This window comes from Oncorhynchus mykiss, chromosome 8 (assembly GCF_057628025.1).
Source record: "Oncorhynchus mykiss isolate SJ-2025 chromosome 8, ASM5762802v1, whole genome shotgun sequence".
NCBI classification, from domain to species: Eukaryota; Metazoa; Chordata; class Actinopteri; order Salmoniformes; family Salmonidae; genus Oncorhynchus; species Oncorhynchus mykiss.
This window is the reverse complement of record NC_143029.1, coordinates 77,195,001-77,213,602: the sequence shown is the minus strand read 5'-3', so window position 1 is coordinate 77,213,602 and position 18,602 is coordinate 77,195,001. Positions and strand designations below refer to the sequence as shown.

The 18,602-nt window shown below is 45.5% G+C and overlaps 1 protein-coding gene across 1 annotated transcript in view; it reads right to left on the bottom strand.

Moving 5' to 3' along the window:
• Positions 1-11,745: 11,745 nt before the first annotated feature.
• LOC110530987 (uncharacterized) overlaps positions 11,746-18,602 on the bottom strand; it is a 201,203-nt gene continuing 194,346 nt past the window's right edge. The window contains exons 10-14 of the mRNA XM_036986260.2: positions 17,847-17,964; positions 16,567-16,890; positions 16,012-16,216; positions 14,079-14,547; positions 11,746-12,843 (exon numbers count right to left, since the gene is read on the bottom strand). Coding sequence (XP_036842155.2) covers positions 11,869-12,843; positions 14,079-14,547; positions 16,012-16,216; positions 16,567-16,890; positions 17,847-17,964 — 2,091 coding nt within the window. The 3' untranslated portion in view covers positions 11,746-11,868. The remainder of the gene's footprint in view (positions 12,844-14,078; positions 14,548-16,011; positions 16,217-16,566; positions 16,891-17,846; positions 17,965-18,602) is intronic.

Sequence of the window (18,602 nt, the reverse complement as noted above, 5' to 3'; positions counted from 1 at the left end):
CATCATAAAATTGTGCTTTTTAGTTTCTCACATCATGGGATCTCCCTTTTTGAGTCTGTTTGTAAGATTGTGATAAAAAAAAAACATGTTCAGATCTGATTTGAAAAATTAACAGTCAAAATGATGTTTAGATCATGTTTCCAAAGCAAAGTTCCACCAGGTGACAGCAGTCAGTCAACATACACACATATGATTGTAACAGAAGCTAACGTGATCATTGACAGCCCAGTCACATGAAACATATTGATGAAAATGCATTATGAACAGTACACACACATACGATAATACTTAATACTTATATATAATCCCCACCAGGTGGCAGTAGCAACACATGTAATGTAATGTGGTATTTGAAATCTGTTTGAATTAAGTTAATGCTCCTTACAATGGTTAAGCGCATACGTGATTTACTTTGGTGGTGGTGTCACTGGTGTGTCAGGTTCAAAAGCGTTATCCTCCTCTGAGCACATTAAAATCATTATTTTTGACAAATAGTGCCACAGAACATGAATGTTTACACAACAGTTCCATTCCATTGTAATATGACATTTTCACAGTCACTTGATCTACCTTATTGTATTTAATCTATTATTTATGTGTTCAAACAATGGACAGTCACATTAAACGAGCCATAAATTACAATGCATGTATTTCTGTGTCTTCCTACCATTATCATTATTTCATGCTCCGTGTCATATGAAATACAACAGCGGTGAACAAATCTCAGACACCCTTGAATCGAGAGGATACAATATCCTTTTATTAGTTATTATTCCAGTCATTTATTTTGTTAACGAACCAATTTTACAGTAGGCCCTGTGTGTGTATATTGGTGGCAGTTTACAGTTTCCCTGTCAATGTGATTTTCTCTCTAATCAGCTGTGCAAATAGAGCCAGAATCACAAGCACACACACGCACACAGAGAAACACACACGCACACAGAGAAACACACACGCACACAAACAGATACACACACACACACGCACTTTCGAAGGTAATACAAATAAGATTAGCGAGAATGTTTCATGAGAGAACATGAAGAAAAGACCACCTGCCAGGCAGGACTCATCTCTTTGAAACACATCCTTTTTTATTCAAATGTACAAAAAAGAAAAGGAAAAATACAACAGAGTAATAAATACACTTTATTCAACACGCCATCGTGGAATTTTATCAACATCGTGCAGGAGCAATGAAGCCCCAAAGGGAGACAAACCTGGGGTTGTCTGGTAGGGTTCAAAGTTCACCTTCCACCCTCCAGAACACACACAGAGTAGAACCACACACCCCTGAAATACTACATGTAGGTATGTCAGGACCTGCAATTACAATGCACTATATTTTTACTAGGATTTAATGGTCTTGGTAAACAGCTTGATAAATCTCCTGACAATCTGACTTTCCTCTCTGACTCTGAATATTTTTTAAACACACGCATACACACACACACACATGCGCATACACACACACACACACACACACACATACATACACACACACACACACACACTTCCCTCAGAGTCCACACAAACAGCACAACTTAACCACAGATAGGATCACACAGCATAGTGCAGCACCACTCCCAGGCAGATAAATACCCCTCCCCCTGACATTATCTACCGCTCTTACAGTTTAGAAACATTCTGGGGTCATATTCATTGTGTTTCTCTATAATGTACACAACATCAGGACTCAGGTAAACTCATAAATATAGATTTCTGCCTTACGCTATCTCCCATAGGAATTCCATTTAGACATTGTCTGTAGTTGTACCAGTCATATTTAGAGCACAGAGGATGTCTTTGTTTCGTTTTGCCTCACAGGTTTTCCCCTAGGCAAAGCCCAGTCAGCTCCACTCAGTTTGCTTGTAACCTATGAGCTTCTACTCTGAATGTAGATGACATTAGGAAGTGGATACACAGTAAGGTGAGTATGTTGTGGGTAGTTTTTATATTACAATCATACATTTAGCTGTTAGTTTTTTGTCTGATGACATGAAAAGTTTATTCAAACTAGTATTAGAGAATTGCTTTATGCTTATGTACTGTAAGCATGATAAAATATAATGTCCCCTCAGCTAACATCAAGTCACTGAAAAGCAATACAAGCAGTCATTTGAACAAAACATTTGCAAAATGATGCTTTCTTTTATTTTGAATACTGAATAAACAGAATGTAGCAAATAATCCAATGATTAAGTTCAGAATATATCACACATTAACAATACATTTTGCATCATCCCCGTCTGAATGCTTGCATACATCTCATTACCATGACTCTGGTGCTCCCCATCCTTTCTCATCTCATTGCCTTTGGAGAGCAGGCCTAGTTCTTCCTGTGTAACTAACTAGCTAGCCCCAAAGCTCTCATTCTCTGATTGCCTCCTTAGCCCCCCACCCCTACCCCTGTCTTCCCGTTACACTATAGATTATCTGTCGACTTACTGTTGGGAGATCAAAGTCTAATTAAGATTGTTAATGAAGATTTAATTTTCTACTTCAAACGAGCCACTGAACAGAGCAGCCAGTGTAACAGAATGAGAATGAGATAGGGATAGAGAATATGGGGAGAGGGAGAAACAGCAAGGAAAAGATAGGGTTAAATGCTGTACTTGTCTTAAGGACAGGAAGTTTGTGTGACTTACTGTGTTTCCACCCCAACTTAAAATGACAATATTTTGTAAATATTTATTTGTTTACACAGATACCATCAGAGGCTGTTATCACACACACACACACGCATGCACACACGCACGCACACGCACGCACACACACACACACACACACACACACACACACACACACACACACACACACACACACACACACACACACACAGTACTGTAGCTATGAGGGATTCAGTGTGTCAGTTAGGATCAAACAGAATGAGGAATCTCCATGTAGTGGCTTCCCGCTGAACACACACCAGCCCTGCGCTCTGTGATGTAATCCTGCAGCACTGTGTGTAGTGTAGTGTACAGTATATCAGAGTGCTTGCCTAGCCTTCCTTGCCCCTGCAGCACTGCACTGCTTCCCAGGCCCATTCCATCCCAGCTCTGTTGTTAGTTCACTATTATCTATTATTCAGGTTAATAATTGCTGTTATTGTTCTGAAAGGGAACCTTTCCACCTTTAGTACAGTATTACTGCAGGCAGCGTTTCATCTGAGTGAACAGCCCTGCAGTCAGAGTGCCACACTCAGATAGTAAAACCGACTTGAAACTTGATCCATAGACTATTTATTGGTTTGATTTAGAGTTTTGTCATACGTGTGTCCATTCATATGAATTGAACACAGATCATTTCATTACTGATGTACAGCATAATAGTGTTTTGTTTGGTTCCTCGTGTTTTCAAGAATCTCCTTCAGGCCTTACAGTACATTCCTGAGAATCCCCTTTAGGTATTACAGTACATTCCTGAGAATCCCCTTTAGGTATTACAGTACATTCCTGAGAATCCCCTTTAGGCATTACAGTACATTCCTGAGAATCCCCTTTAGGCATTACAGTACATTCCTGAGAATCCCCTTTAGGCATTACAGTACATTCCTGAGAATCCCCTTTAGGCATTACAGTACATTCCTGAGAATCCCCTTTAGGCATTACAGTACATTCCTGAGAATCCCCTTTAGGCATTACAGTACATTCCTGAGAATTCCCTTTAGGCATTACAGTACATTCCTGAGAATCCCCTTTAGCCATTACAGTACATTCCTGAGAATCCCCTTTAGGCCTCACAGTACTTCCTGAGAATCCCCTTTAGGCATTACAGCACATTACTGAGAATCCCCTTTAGGCATTACAGCACATTACTGAGAATCCCCTTTAGGTATTACAGTACATTCCTGAGAATCCCCTTCAGCCATTACAGTACATTCCTGAGAATCCCCTTCAGCCATTACAGTACATTCCTGAGAATCCCCTGTAGGCCTTACAGTACATTCCTGAGAATCCCCTGTAGGCCTTACAGTACATTCCTGAGAATCCCCTTTAGGTATTACAGTACATTCCTGAGAATCCCCTTTAGGTATTACAGTACATTCCTGAGAATCCCCTTCAGCCATTACAGTACATTCCTGAAAATCCCCTTCAGCCATTACAGTACATTCCTGAGAATCCCCTTCAGCCATTACAGTACATTCCTGAGAATCCCCTGTAGGCCTTACAGTACATTCCTGAGAATCCCCTGTAGGCCTTACAGTACATTCCTGAGAATCCCCTTTAGGTATTACAGTACATTCCTGAGAATCCCCTTTAGGTATTACAGTACATTCCTGAGAATCCCCTTTAGGCCTTACAGTACATTCCTGAGAATCCCCTTTAGGCCTTACAGTACATTCCTGAGAATCCTCTTTAGGCCTTACAGTACATTCTTGAGAATCAAATACAGTTAAAACCTGTATTGAGTGGCGTTTTATATGGTATTATTACAATATAATATGAATTCACATTTCAGTGAACTGTATACTGTCAGTTGTTGTTACAATCCCTTTTGTATAATTTATATAATACAATTAGAATAATATTATTTAATAATAGAGTATTTGCATACTTGAATCCAATCAAATCTAAACAAAGTCCCTTCGAAAAAAGAATAACTTTAGTAAACAAATATAATCCATTGTATTAGTGTTACTTTTGAAAATAAATCATTCTCCACATTGTGTTTGTCAACACAGAGGAATCACTGTCATTCTGCTAGCCTAGGAGTGCTGTGGGTTTTGTAAATGTACATTATCACGTTCAGTGCACCCTGTCAGGTTTGTTCTATTTCCTGGCCTCTTTTGGCAGCCCTCCTGAGCTCACAATGTCTATTTGTCACCAGGCAAACAAGCAGAAAAGTATCTTGTATCTTCTGAAATGGTGTGGTAGCTCCAGAACTATCTGTACTCTTTTATTGACCTTCGATCTCCTGTCTAGAGTGGAGCCGATCAGAACAGACAAGGTGTTCCTTTCTCTGGTTCTGAAGATTTCAAATACTTTTTACATTGCTGACTCAACCCACAGTCACACACACCTACACACATGCACACACTCTCTCACACTCTCTCTCACACACCCACACACCAACACACACACTTTCGAAGGTAATACAAATAAGATTAGTGAGATTGTTTCATTGGAGAGAACATGAAGAAAAGACCACCTGCCAGGCAGGACTCATCTCTTTGAAACACATCCTTTTTTATTCAAATGTACAAAAAAGAAAAGGAAAAATACAACAGAGTAATAAATACACTTTATTCAACACGCCATCGTGGAATTTTATCAACATCGTGCAGGAGCAATGAAGCCCCAAAGGGAGACAAACCTGGGGTTGTCTGGTGGGGTTCAAAGTTCACCTTCCACCCTCCAGAACACACACAGAGTAGAACCACACACCCCTGAAATACTACATGTAGGTATGTCAGGACCTGCAATTACAATGCACTATATTTTTACTAGGATTTAATGGTCTTGGTAAACAGCTTGATAAATCTCCTGACAATCTGACTTTCCTTTCTGACTCTCAATCATTTTTAAAAAGTTAACCAGGAATAGTAAGCCCTGGTCCTGGAGTGCCGCTGCGTCTGGAGGCGACTGATTCAACTAATCATGCCTTGATTGGACCAATTTGGTGTTTCCTTCCCTTTTCTCCGGAGGTGACAATCAGTTCAATCAAGTAGTTTAGTGACAGCAGCACTCCAAGCCAAGGCCTCTCCAGATTTAGATCAATCAGCGGAAGCATCACTCTGACTTACAGTGCCTTGCGAAAGTATTCGGCCCCCTTGAACTTTGCGACCTTTTGCCACATTTCAGGCTTCAAACATAAAGATATAAAACTGTATTTTTTTTGTGAAGAATCAACACAATCATGAAGTGGAACGACATTTATTGGATATTTCAAACTTTTTTAACAAATCAAAAACTGAAAAATTGGGCGTGCAAAATTATTCAGCCCCTTTACTTTCAGTGCAGCAAACTCTCTCCAGAAGTTCAGTGAGGATCTCTGAATGATCCAATGTTGACCTAAATGACTAATGATGATAAATACAATCCACCTGTGTGTAATCAAGTCTCCGTATAAATGCACCTGCACTGTGATAGTCTCAGAGGTCCGTCAAAAGCGCAGAGAGCATCATGAAGAACAAGGAACACACCAGGCAGGTCCGAGATACTGTTGTGAAGAAGTTTAAAGCTGGATTTGGATACAAAAAGATTTCCCAAGCTTTAAACATCCCAAGGAGCACTGTGCAAGCGATAATATTGAAATGGAAGGAGTATCAGACCACTGCAAATCTACCAAGACGTGGCCGTCCCTCTAAACTTTCAGCTCATACAAGGAGAAGGCTGATCAGAGATGCAGCCAAGAGGCCCATGATCACTCTGGATGAACTGCAGAGATCTACAGCTGAAGTGGGAGACTCTGTCCATAGGACAACAATCAGTCGTATATTGCACAAATCTGGCCTTTATGGAAGAGTGGCAAGAAGAAAGCCATTTCTTAAAGATATCCATAAAAAGTGTTGTTTAAAGTTTGCCACAAGCCACCTGGGAGACACACCAAACATGTGGAAGAAGGAGCTCTGGTCAGATGAAACCAAAATTGAACTTTTTGGCAACAATGCAAAACGTTATGTTTGGCGTAAAAGCAACACAGCTCATCACCCTGAACACACCATCCCCACTGTCAAACATGGTGGTGGCAGCATCATGGTTTGGGCCTGCTTTTCTTCAGCAGGGACAGGGAAGATGGTTAAAATTGATGGGAAGATGGATGGAGCCAAATACAGGACCATTCTGGAAGAAAACCTGATGGAGTCTGCAAAAGACCTGAGACTGGGACGGAGATTTGTCTTCCAACAAGACAATGATCCAAAACATAAAGCAAAATCTACAATGGAATGGTTCAAAAATAAACATATCCAGGTGTTAGAATGGCCAAGTCAAAGTCCAGACCTGAATCCAATCGAGAATCTGTGGAAAGAACTGAAAACTGCTGTTCACAAATGCTCTCCATCCAACCTCACTGAGCTCGAGCTGTTTTGCAAGGAGGAATGGGAAAAAATGTCAGTCTCTCGATGTGCAAAACTGATAGAGACATACCCCAAGCGACTTACAGCTGTAATCGCAGCAAAAGGTGGCGCTACAAAGTATTAACTTATGGGGGCTGAATAATTTTGCACGCCCAATTTTTCAGTTTTTGATTTGTTAAAAAAGTTTGAAATATCCAATAAATGTCGTTCCACTTCATGATTGTGTCCCACTTGTTGTTGATTCTTCACAAAAAAATACAGTTTTATATCTTTATGTTTGAAGCCTGAAATGTGGCAAAAGGTCGCAAAGTTCAAGGGGGCCGAATACTTTCGCAAGGCACTGTACATGCTGACTACACCGGCCACGTGCCAGATTCCGCGTGTGCCATCATACACATGTTGATTTTGTATATCCCCACCAGATGCAACCATAACACGCATGTTAAAATAACAAAAACCACTGTGCACCAACTATATTAACTTGGGGACAGGTCAAAACAAACATGAGAGGGTCATGGACTTTAAGCTAGGTAGCTGTTGCAGGCAGTTTTGTCCTGGGAGATGAACATGGTTGTTATTTTAACCTGATCATGCATATGGTCCCCTGTTTAGCTGGCGAGGCATGAACTACATAGCATACTGCTCAGCGTATGAAGGTGTTTTACAGGTGTGTGGTTATTCCCTGAGTGGTTTGACTCAGGTGGAGGCTGCTGAGAGGACGGCTCATAATAATGGCTGGAATGGAGTGAATGGAATGGTATCAAACACATGAAAACCCCCAAAATATGTGTTTGATTCCATTCGCTCCATTCCTGACAATATTATGAGCCATCCTCCCCTCAGTCCTCCCCTCAGCAGCCTCGACTGGTTTGACTAGCCCTGATATGGCTAACTTTTATAGCCTCTACTATGGTGTCTGGACTATACAATACGATGGAGGCTAGCTATATCAGGACTGGGGTTTGACCAGCTAAACCATGGTCACTCTGGTCAAACCCTGTGTTCCCCCAGGGTCCTGCTCCCCTCTCCCCTCCAGTGATTGTGCACTACTACAGTGTTCCTGGCAGGGTCTGGTCAAGTCCTTGACCCTGTTTGAATACATTCAAAATGCATCCTTTCTTCCTCCCATCCTTGAATTAATTATCACTGACCTGACACAATTTCAAAAGGTAAAAGTAAGGGTTCCCTTTCAAAGCCGTGACTCATCAGAGATCACGCTTAGGAATGGACGACAATACGAAAAAGTATGAAAGATGTATGCACTAATTACTATAGGTCACTCTGGATAAGAGCCTCTGCTAAATGTCTAAAATGTTAATGAAGGTAGGGTGTATTTTTTAGAGTATTCCAACAGGACCTCACACAGTGTGAATGGGGTCAGGGTTGTAGAGTTTGTGGCTCAGGTATGGGGAAGTGAGTGTGGTCTCTATGGTGATTGTGTAGACTTTCTCTTTTCACCAGGGGGTTTGTCACAACCTGAGCCAATGTTAAGTTAACAGTGCAAAACTTTTGGAGATGGTACATAAAGTAGAAGCTGACAGCAGTCTCTGTGGGCTGCTTTGTTTCCCCGTAAAATGTTCCACATACATTTCTGGGGTGAGCAATAGCTATATATATATTCTTTGTGAGCAATAGCTATAAATATATTCTTTGGGGTCATTTCCATTACAACTCCAGTCAATTCAGAGATTGTGTCAATTGAATTGGAGAATAGAACACTGCATAGGAGAGTTTTCATGGCCCAGTTCAATGGTGTTCCATTGAAATGCAATTCATCTAAATGCTGGTCTACCGCTGAAATGCTGGCTTGGAAATCTACCTCACATAAGCAAGGCTTTTAGGTTGTAGTCAGATGCATGGCCGAAGAGGACAACTAGTGAGCATGTTCTGTAGGCTACAACACTTTTGCCAGGTTAAAGACAGAGCATTAATGTATTTTATTTAATACTTGGCTTTTCCATGAGAACCTGGGTTTAGCACACAGCTCTATAGAGTGGTCTGCCCTAATGTAAAATACATGGTGCTGTCCAGTCAGTTCAGGTCAAGTCTGTTCTGAAATGAATCCTGGTCATGTCTAGTCCCAAAAGTAAGTTTACACTTATTTTTTTTACACAAGTATCTTATCTTTTAACAATTGTATTCGGTGATATTTACAAATGCATATACATAGAGTAGAACATTAGTTATTTCCCATAGACACCAACTTTATTATTTGACATTATTCATAGTCTAGTATTGAACGTCACACAGTATAAAAGTGCATTCCAGCTGAAAACCAGCTCATCCTCATCCAGACCTCACGACCCCAGTCACTACCCCAGTCACTACCCCAGCCACGACCCCAGTCACTACTCCAGTCACTACCCCAATCACGACCCCAGTCACGACCACAATCACGACCCCAATCACTACACCAGTCACTACCCCAATCACTACCTCAGTCACTACCCCAATCACTACCCCAATCACGGCCCCAATCACTACCCCAATCACAACACCAGTCACTACCCCAATCACTACCCCATCACTACCCCAGTCACTACCCCAATCACTACCCCAGTCACTACCCCATTCACGACCCCAACCACGACCCCAATCACGACCCCAATCACTACACCAGTCACTACCCCAATCACTTCCTCAGTCACTACCCCAATCACTACCCCAGTCACTACCCCAATCACTACCCCAGTCACTACCCGTCACTACCCCAAACACTATCCCAATCACGACCCCAATTACGACCCCAGTCACTACCCCAGTCACTACCCCAATCACTACCCCAATCATGACCCCAGTCACTACCCCAGTCATTTCTGTTCACTGGGTCTGCTGGTTTCCATTCTGACAACTCTTCACTGATAAATGGAAGTTATGGATTGGACAGTTAAACATGTTCAGAGTGTGAATTGGTTGGCGTTTAGTTAAGATTGTGCTAAAATCATGCAGACTTGGTCCTCAAGAAATGTTGATTTAATAGGGCGAGGTTTTGCATAAAACATTTACAAATGTCTATCCTCTCCTCCCTACATACAGACTTAGAAGAGATTTATTTTTCATCACTTTATACGCAGAATCAATACATCTTGTAATACTTTTGCTTTAGTTTTATTTAACCTTTATTCAAGGCAAGTCAGTTAAGAACAAATTCTTATTTTCAGTGACGGCCTACCAGGGAACAGTGGGTTAACTGCCTTGTTCAGGGGCAGAACAACAGATTTGTACCTTGTCAGCTTGGGGATTTGATCTAGGAACCTTTCGGTTACTGGCCCAACGCTCTAACCAATAGGCCCCAATAGTGATTTACTATACAATCAATGCCTGATAACACGAGTGAGTATAACTCTGTGTGTGTGTGTGTGTGTGTGTGTGTGTGTGTGTGTGTGTGTGTGTGTGTGTGTGTGTGTGTGTGTGTGTGTGTGTGTGTGTGTGTGTGTGTGTGTGTGTGTGTGTGTGTGTGTGTGTGTGTGTGTGTGTATATAAACAACATAACTCTCAGCTAAGCCAGGGAAGATCATATCCCTAAATCATTTACATTTTTCATAATGTCTATTTTCCAGTGATGCGTTTGAGAGAAAATAATATTTTTAAAGGTTTTAAATTATTCATAGTTTTCAGTAGTGAGTTGAATTATTAACTTTTCTGCCTCTGCAGTTCAAATAAATGCAACAGTTTCTGTACACTCAGTTTCTCTCTCCCTCTTGATCTCTTTCCTCTCCATCTCTGTCTTGTTCATATTATATCACTTCTGTGTGGTACCCTAGTTGAATGTATTGTCTTGTTCATATTATATCACTTCTGTGTGGTACCCTAGTTGAATGTATTGTCTTGTTCATATCATTTCACTTCTGTGTGGTACCCTAGTTGAATGTATTGTCTTGTTCATATTATTTAACTTCTGTGTGGTAGACTAGTTGAATGTATTGTCTTGCTTGAAATCCTTTCTTGGATGTTTAGGTTGTTTTTCTTTGTCCAGACCAATTAACAAATCGTTGCTGCTCAGTGGAGAAACACCATGCACATTGCCTCAGTACCTTTCAACAATTATTGCTTTAAATTACATCAATCACTCCCTACCCTCCCATGGCCTCCCCTACCCTCCCATGCCCTCACCCGCCCTCCCATGCCCTCACCTTCCCTCCCATGCCCTCACCTTCCCTTCCATGCCCTCGCCTTCCCTTCCATGCCCTCACCTTCCCTCCCATGCCCTCACCTTCCCTCCCATGCCCTCACCTTCCCTCCCATGCCCTCACCTTTCCTCCCATGGCCTCCCCTACCATCCAATGGCCTCCCTTTCCCTCTCATGGCCTCCCCTACCCTCCAATGGCCTCCCTTTCCCTCTCATGGCCTCCCCTACCCTCCAATGGCCTCCCTTTCCCTCTCATGGCCTCCCCTACCCTCCAATGGCCTCCCTTTCCCTCTCATGGCCTCCCCTACCCTCCCATGGCCTCCCCTACCCTCCCATGGCCTCCCCTACCCTCCCATGCCCTCACCTTTCCTCCCATGGCCTCCCCTACCCTCCCATGGCCTCCCTTTCCCTCTCATGGCCTCCCCTAACCTCCCATGGCCTCCCCTACCCTCCCATGGCCTCCCCTACCCTCCAATGGCCTCCCCTACCCTCCCATGGCCTCCCCTACCCTCCAATGGCCTCCCTTTCCCTCTCATGGCCTCCCCTACCCTCCCATGCCCTCACCTTTCCTCCCATGCCCTCACCTTCCCATGGCACATTTTTCTCTGTCTCTTTATTACTCTCCCTCTTCATCTCTCTCTCCTTTAACTTCTCCTCCCATTACTCTAGCTCTGCTTGCCTTTTACCCCTCCTTCATTCTCTATCCTTTTCCTTCTCCCTCTCAGTCGTTCTTCTCATCTCCAGAGTGCTCCTCTTTCTCCCCCTCCTCTTTTGCATCCTCTTTTTTGTTGTTCTCTACCTCCTTCTCCTCCACTTTATCTTTCTCCCTATCATGGAACAGCTTGGCTAGTTCCTGAAACTGTGGACCCCACTCCTCCAGCCCTCCTCCCCACTCCTCCTTCTCTGCATCCTTCTCTCCCTCACTCTCTAGTGAGCTGAGGGAGCCTGCACGTGACCCTGTACCCTCCAGCCCGTACACCTGCACTGAATCATAGGGCGGCTGTGAGGGGTCAAAGGTGACCTGAGCCAGACGCAGGCGGAGGAACTCACCCACCCTGAGGGCCAAGGAGTGACCACCTGGTACTGGACCCCCTCTCCCTGCCTCCATCCCTTGGACCCACCCTGCCCCGTACCCCATGATGCCCCCGTATGCGCCCCTGGCCTGACCTGGGAAGGGCAGCATCTGGGGGGTCATATCCCTCCTTCCTAAAACGTATGCCCCCATACCCACCCTGTCCCGCCAGTCAGCCATGAACCCTTCTGGGTACATCCCCCCGCAAGAAGTCCCGGTCAGAGATATTCCTCCACCCTCCCTGTCCGGCCTGGCCACCACAAAGTTGCTTCCCATCTCTAGCCCTCCCCTCCCCAGGCTCCCGGGGTAATCCTGCCTCTGTCCCGCTGCCTCCCCCTGCAGGATGCTGGCGTAGTTGCGGGCGGCTGACTGCTGAGACTGGCCATCTGGGCAGTTGGTTCCAGGCCCTCCACCACCACATCCACCACCAGAGGATTCTGGTTCAGCTGAACCAGAGCCAGTGCGTTTGGGGGACAGGCCGGCGTGGAAGGCCCTGCGACCCGCCATGGGCAGGGTGGCTGAATCACACACCCAGGCGCCACCGTGACTCTGGCCAGCCATGGAGCCGGAACGTGTCAGGACCAGGGTGTGCTCCCTCTCTCGGGGGGGGGTCTCAGACTGGACCTGCAGTGGACGGGGAGAAGGAGGAGGGTCAATCCGGGACAGGGCAGGGGAACGAGGAGGAGGGTCAGTCCGGGACAGGGCAGGGGAACGAGGAGGAGGAGGAGGGTCAGTCCGGGGCAGGGACAGGGCAGGGGAATGAGGAGGAGGGTCAGTCCGGGACAGGGCAGGGGAACGAGGAGGAGGATCAGTCCAGGACAGGGACAGGGCAGGGGAACGAGGAGGAGGGTCAGTCCGGGACAGGGACAGGGCAGGGGAACGAGGAGGAGGGTCAGTCCGGGACAGGGCAGGGGAACGAGGAGGAGGGTCAGTCCGGGACAGGGCAGGGGAACGAGGAGGAGGGTCAGTCCCGGACAGGGCAGGGGAACGAGGAGGAGGAGGAGGGTCAGTCCGGGGCAGGGACAGGGCAGGGGAACGAGGAGGAGGATCAGTCCGGGACAGGGACAGGGCAGGGGAATGAGGTGGAGGAGGAGGGTCAGTCCGGGGCAGGGACAGGGCAGGGGAACGAGGAGGAGGATCAGTCCGGGGCAGGGACAGGGCAGGGGAATGAGGTGGAGGAGGAGGATCAGTCCGGGGCAGGGACAGGGCAGGGGAACGAGGAGGAGGGTCAGTCCGGGGCAGGGACAGGGCAGGGGAATGAGGTGGAGGAGGAGGATCAGTCCGGGACAGGGACAGGGCAGTGGAATGAGAAGGAGGAAGAGGGTCAGTCCGGGACAGGGACAGGGAACGGTGCTGTTAAGTGGATGTAGAAGATAAAGGATAACAAGAGGTGATGTTGAGGTTGAGAGAATTGTAAAAGGAGCGAATGGAGAGATGAATCGGGGAAACAATTAAAGCAGAAAGCCGGAGAGTAAGGAAAAGGGCAAATGTAAGAAATGGGGAGAGAAAGTAGACGACGAGAAGGAAGAAAGCAAAAGACAGAGAGACAGGATGAGAATAGACACACAATGAACAAGCAAGATAGAGAGAGTGAAAGAGAAACAGAGTTTAGAAGGTAAGAGAAGCAGGTTAATAACTCAAAAGAGCTAACACTGTGACAGAGAGGGGGATGAAGAGGGAGGAGGAAATCAACAGACAAAACGTTAAAAATGAAAGAAAGAGACAGCAAAACATAAAAAAGAATACATATTCACTATTGTTTGCTCTCAGTAACCAGCAGTGTTAAAACCACTTCAAATGATAACACATTGGTTTGTTCATTAATTCACTTATTGTCATGTACGGTGTCGGTCTCTTACCCAGTCCACCGAGTCCTGACTGTGGCTCTGCTGCTCACTACTGTTCTCTGTACAGTTGCTCATAGCTCCTCCCCCTTCACCCCTCTCCTGGCTGTTATTGGTCCGTGGCGTCCCTCCATCTGAGGTGCTAACCCCGCTCTGTGGGCCTGTTCCGTCTCTACTCTCTCTGCTGCTCATTTCAGCTGGTCCTACGTACACGGCCCCTGGCTCCAGGGCCCCCACCATGGCCCCCTGATTCTGGATGACCAGAGAGTGGTCTGGGTGGCCCCCAGGGAAGTGGTAGGCCAGCTCAGCCAAGCCTGGCTCAAACTGGCCCCCTGGAGTACGTCGGAGAACTGGCAGGGTGTGGCTGCTGTAGCAGAGGCGGCCGTACAGGGGCCTCCCAGGGCCGGAGTAGGCCGGGTCCAGGGCTGGGTTCTGGGCCCAGTTGTATGCACGGGCCTTGTCCTGGACGTGCTGGGAGTAGCGTCTGGGGGACAGAAGATAGGGTGTGACAAGGCTAGACAACATGTTACAGCAGCTTTACATAGGAGCACACACCAATGAGGGATTGCACAGTATAGAGGAAGTAGGTGATGCCCAACAAAGTGTCTAATAAAGTGTAATAGTTTTCCTCTTTATTTGTTTTTACCTAAGAGGCTGATTAGAGCAAGGAGTTTTGTTTTTACCTAAGAGGCTGATTAGAGCAAGGAGTTTTGTTTTTACCTAAGAGGCTGATTAGAGCAAGGAGTTTTGTTTTTACCTAAGAGGCTGATTAGAGCAAGGAGTTTTGTTTTTACCTAAGAGGCTGATTAGAGCAAGGAGTTTTGTTTTTACCTAAGAGGCTGATTAGAGCAAGGAGTTTTGTTTTTACCTAAGAGGCTGATTAGAGCAAGGAGTTTTGTTTTTACCTAAGAGGCTGATTAGAGCAAGGAGTTTTGTTTTTACCTAAGAGGCTGATTAGAGCAAGGAGTTTTGTTTTTACCTAAGAGGCTGATTAGAGCAAGGAGTTTTGTTTTTACCTAAGAGGCTGATTAGAGCAAGGAGTTTTGTTTTTACCTAAGAGGCTGATTAGAGCAAGGAGTTTTGTTTTTACCTAAGAGGCTGATTAGAGCAAGGAGTTTTGTTTTTACCTAAGAGGCTGATTAGAGCAAGGAGTTTTGTTTTTACCTAAGAGGCTGATTAGAGCAAGGAGTTTTGTTTTTACCTAAGAGGCTGATTAGAGCAAGGAGTTTTGTTTTTACCTAAGAGGCCGATTAGAGCAAGGAGTTTTGTTTTTACCTAAGAGGCTGATTAGAGCAAGGAGTTTTGTTTTTACCTAAGAGGCTGATTAGAGCAAGGAGTTTTGTTTTTACCTAAGAGGCCGATTAGAGCAAGGAGTTTTGTTTTTACCTAAGAGGCTGATTAGAGCAAGGAGTTTTGTTTTTACCTAAGAGGCTGATTAGAGCAAGGAGTTTTGTTTTTACCTAAGAGGCTGATTAGAGCAAGGAGTTTTGTTTTTACCTAAGAGGCTGATTAGAGCAAGGAGTTTTGTTTTTACCTAAGAGGCTGATTAGAGCAAGGAGTTTTGTTTTTACCTAAGAGGCTGATTAGAGCAAGGAGTTTTGTTTTTACCTAAGAGGCTGATTAGAGCAAGGAGTTTTGTTTTTACCTAAGAGGCTGATTAGAGCAAGGAGTTTTGTTTTTACCTAAGAGGCTGATTAGAGCAAGGAGTTTTGTTTTTACCTAAGAGGCTGATTAGAGCAAGGAGTTTTGTTTTTACCTAAGAGGCTGATTAGAGCATGGAGTTTTGAGGCAATCAATGACCTAAGTGGATCAATACAGTCTTAGAAAACTCTTGAGGACTGGAGTTTTGTTTTTGCTCAGCATAGCTTTCAATTAAACACACACACACATACACACACACACACACACACACACACAAACACACTGCACACACACCACACACACTCACATGTTCCTGCTGTCCAGAGTGCGGTATCCCCTGCGTGAGCTGTGGGGGGCGCTCTGGAGCGCTGCGATGTCAAAGGCGGCCGTGTCGGCCTCGCCTCCTCCCTCGTCATCGTAGGTGATGATGTTCTCCCTAACATCGTCCTCCTCCAGGGGAGACAGAGAGTCCCGCTTCTGACGACGCAGGGACAGGGACAGGGCACTGACTGCTGGAGGGACGAGAGACAGAGGGAGGGGGGGAGTCAGAGAAAGAGCGAGAGAGAGAGAGAGAGTGTTGGTATATCATATGTCTGTCCTGCATGCTTAAATCGACTTTGAGCCATAGCCAGACAGTCATACTGGACTAGACCAGTCACATTGGTAATAAATTGGGCCATTCCCAGTCAAATGCCAATGAAATGTTAGTTGGGTTTGTGTTTCCCAGTAAAATTACTAATCAACTAATCACCAAGTCTTAAATCACATGTGATAGTGTTGGGTTGTAATGAAAGCTTGCACACCCTGTGGATCTGGGTCTTTCAGACCAGGATTGAGTAACACTGCTGTACAGTATATTTACCCAGCAGAGTGGCAACACAGGCCAAGATGGCCAGCAGGGCGGCAGTGCTGAGCCCAGGGGAGGGGGAGGTAGACTGCTGTGGGACACACACCGTCTCTCTCTCCCACTCCCAGTCTCCCTCCGTCTGCCTCTCCTGTCTCTCCTTCTCCCCAGCCCGGGCCCCTCCTCTCAGGCAGGGGCAGATGGACACAGTGACTGTCCCGGTGGAGGTCAGGCCAGACGTCCCATCCCTTAACACCAGGGGAACGTGTAGCGTGAGGGAGGAGGAGAAGGAGTGGGAGAGGGGCTGCAGGGGCGACAGGAGCAACAGGGTGGCACTGGGGCCTGGAGGAAGAGCGAGAGAGGGAAAAACACAACATGAGAAAAAAACAGCAAGAAACTCAATTGAATTGAATGAATCTACCATTTAATGTTATTGTCATAGCTTCCCACAGCTTCCCTCAGAGGATGTGTCGGAGTCCATTGGGAAAAGATGGATTTCCAGTAGAGGAAAAGGTAAACAACAAGGAAAACACAAAGGGATGAGGATAACAGAGTTAGGGGAAGAGAGGTAAAGAGAGAGAGAGAGAGAGAGAGAGAGAGAGAGAGATGTAAGGGAGAGAGTGAGACAGACAGAGAAGGGGAGGAGAGAGAGGTAGGGGGAAAGAGGTAGAGACAGAGAGTGAGGAGGTGAGAGAGGTAGAGGGAGAGAGTGAGACAGACAGAGAAGGGGAGGAGTGAGAGGTACGGGAGAGAGTGAGACAGACAGAGAAGGGGAGGAAAGAGAGGTAGGGGAGAGAGTGAGACAGACGGAGAAGGGGAGGAGTGAGAGGTACGGGAGAGAGTGAGACAGAGAAGGGGAGGAAAGAGAGGTAGGGGGAAAGAGTGAGACAGACAGAGAATGGGAGGAGTGAGAGGTAGGGGGAGAGAGGTAGAGGGACAGAGAGAGAAGGGGAGGAGAGAGGTAGGGAGAGAGAGGTAGAGACAGAGAGAGAGAGAGGGGAGAAGGTAGAGGGAGAGAGCGAGACAGAGAGAGAGGTAGGGAGAGAGAGGTAGAGGGACAGAGAGAGAAGGGGAGGAGAGAGGTAGGGAGAGAGAGGTAGAGACAGGGAGAGAGAGGGGAGAAGGTAGAGGGAGAGAGCGAGACAGAGAGAGAAGGGGAGGAGAGCGGGAGAGAGAGGTAGAGACAGAGAGAGAGAGGGGAGAAGGCAGAGGGAGAGAGCGAGACAGAGAGAGGGGGAGCGTGAGAGGTAGTTTGTGGGAGAGAGTGAAACATAAAGAAAGAAAGAGAGAGACTATACCTCCACTGTCCCTAATGCTGAAGTTGAGGGCGAAGCTGGACTCTGGAGGGATGTTGAAATATACAGCACTGTCATTCCCTCCCTCATCTCGATCAATGGCACGCAACACCTGCACCACCTGAAAAGAAGAGAGAGTGAGAAACCAGAAACAGAAAAGGAGTTGTGATGGGAGGATTGGGGAGGAAGGAGGAGAGGAGTGAGAGAGGAGAGAGAAAATAGTAAGATAGCATTGGAGAGGTCAACAAGATAGGAGGGGGAAGGAATAGAGAAAATAATAGAGAAAAGAATAGAGAAAAGAATAGAGAAAAGAATAGAGAAAATAAAGATTATTTTGTAACAACGCGTGACTTTAACTACCGTTCACATCCCTGTGTGCCCTCAGCATTTACCTCAAAACAAACAAATAGGCTCTGCTAGATAAAACCTCTCAAATCAAGAAGGAAGTAATTATGTCTAACCTTAACTGTGAAGGGAATTCCTGGGTTGGCTTTCAGTATATAATCTATGAAGATTGGGTTTCCGACTGTAGAGAAGAATTTAGGAAATAAATCCTAATATTCTATCTAGTGAATATTATCTCAGCTTAAACCCCTGGGACTCTCTTAAACACTGCCTGTGGCAAAAAGGCAATACAACACCTCTTTAATGGCCTTTAGAGTACAGTGATTCAGACCTAGAATAAGATGTTAGGACGTTTCTGAGTTATGCAGAAGCTAGGGCTTTCACTTTGAAAGGGTTTTTAAATGATAACACTTT